This window comes from Pygoscelis adeliae, unplaced genomic scaffold (assembly GCF_000699105.1).
Source record: "Pygoscelis adeliae isolate BGI_AS28 unplaced genomic scaffold, ASM69910v1 Scaffold71, whole genome shotgun sequence".
NCBI lineage: Eukaryota > Metazoa > Chordata > Aves > Sphenisciformes > Spheniscidae > Pygoscelis > Pygoscelis adeliae.
Genome location: NW_008824356.1, coordinates 13,740,943 through 13,742,610, shown reverse-complemented (window position 1 = coordinate 13,742,610; position 1,668 = coordinate 13,740,943). Strand labels below are relative to the sequence as shown.

Genomic DNA, 1,668 nt, shown 5'->3' with positions numbered 1-1,668 from the left:
CATCTCCATGAGTGATAAATACACCTGCAGAGGGAGGAAAACAGGCATTATTACCTCTGTCATTTCATTTTAGGTCACAGGCAATTACTTAGAAACATGTACTACCTGAGAAGATTGTTTGAAAGTCTAACCAAAACATGTTTCATAATAAATGCTCAATTCTCTCCGGAATATTTTGTGCTTGTAGTTTAGCTAGCAGCTCCCCATTTTTGGCTTAACATCTCTACATATATATTTTTATTAAAAGTAAATTATTTCTTAGCTAGTTAGTTCAACAGAAAGACCTGTATTTCACAGCTTGGTTGTTAGTGATGCAGTAATCCATTCAAATGAGTATAAAACATCTCCAGTCACATCAGGAGCATGGAATTTATTTCAAACAGTAAAATAAAGCACAGAAACCTTTCACCCAGGTATTTAATACTTATTGTGTTCTTCCTTGCAATGTCTCATGGAAGTAAGAGATCCTTCCTTCAAAAAACTGGTAGCCACTTTGGGTGCAGTAATGTGTGCCTTCTGACTCGAACAGACAACCAGGATTCAGACTTAACCTGTTCTAGTATCGAGTTTCAGATTTCCCTTAGTACTGAACCCACCTATGCCTCAGATATCTGTCTGTAACATAATTGTATCAGAATGACAAAAATTAATGGCTGGAGTGGACCTCCAGAGATTATCTAATGTAATCTTCAGCACTGAAACAGAACCAAAGATAATGTGAATGCACTACAGAGCTGTATCTACTTGTACTTTAAATCTTCCACTAAAGGGAGCCTTAAAGGCTTACACTCACTGCTTTTTAATAAGTTGGACGTGAGGTTGTAGTGCATTGTTTTAGGCTGTATGTCCCTAAAGTTTGTAAAAACGTCAGTCGGGGTAGTAGCAGAAAGCCTACTAAGGCTTCACTAAAGACGGATTTATCAAATTTAAGCCACTGTGCTGCTAGAAAGCTATGACCTAGTTGCCATTACTGAAACTTGGTGGGACAAATCCCATGACTGGAGTGCGGCTATCGATGGCTACAGGCTGTTCAGAAGGGACAGGCAATCAAAGAGGGGCAGAGAGGTTGCCCTCTACATCAAGAAATGGAGAGATTGTGAAAAGCTGTCTGTAGAATACCCATGAGCAGATTGAAAGCTTATGGGTAAGAATTAGAGACCGAGGCAACAAAGGGAACCTTGTGGTTGGTGTCTACTACAGGCCGCCTTATCAAGGGGAGCCTATTGATGAAGCCTCCTTACTCCAGCTACAGGAGGCATCGCGCTCGCAGGCTCTTGTCCTGCTGGGGGACTTCAACCACCTGATATCTGCTGGAAAAGTAGTATGGTGTGCTGTAGGCAATCCAGGAGACACCTGGAGTACATTGAGGATAACTTCTTAAGCCAGGTAATAGACAGCCCTACCAGAGCAGATGTGATTCTGGACCCGTTGGTCACCAATGCAAGTGAGCTAATGGGTGACGTCAAGACTGGAGGCAGCTTGGGCTGCAGTAATCATGCACTGGTGGAGTTTGCAGTCCTGAAGGATATGAGTCACGCGAAGTAAAGTCAGGACCCTAAATTTTAGGAAAGCAAAATTCCAGCTGTTCAAGGACTTAGTCAATAGGACCCCCTCAGAAACTGCCCACAGGGACAAGGGAGCAGAACAGAGCTGGCAGATCTTTAAGGA

At 42.6% G+C, this 1,668-nt stretch overlaps 1 protein-coding gene across 1 annotated transcript in view; it reads right to left on the bottom strand.

Moving 5' to 3' along the window:
* Positions 1-1,668, bottom strand: part of SLC24A4 (solute carrier family 24 (sodium/potassium/calcium exchanger), member 4) — a 95,206-nt gene that overhangs the window by 29,849 nt on the left and 63,689 nt on the right. The window contains 2 exon segments of the mRNA XM_009319529.1: position 1; positions 4-24. The exon segment at position 1 is cut by the window's left edge and continues 70 nt beyond it. Coding sequence (XP_009317804.1) covers position 1; positions 4-24 — 22 coding nt within the window.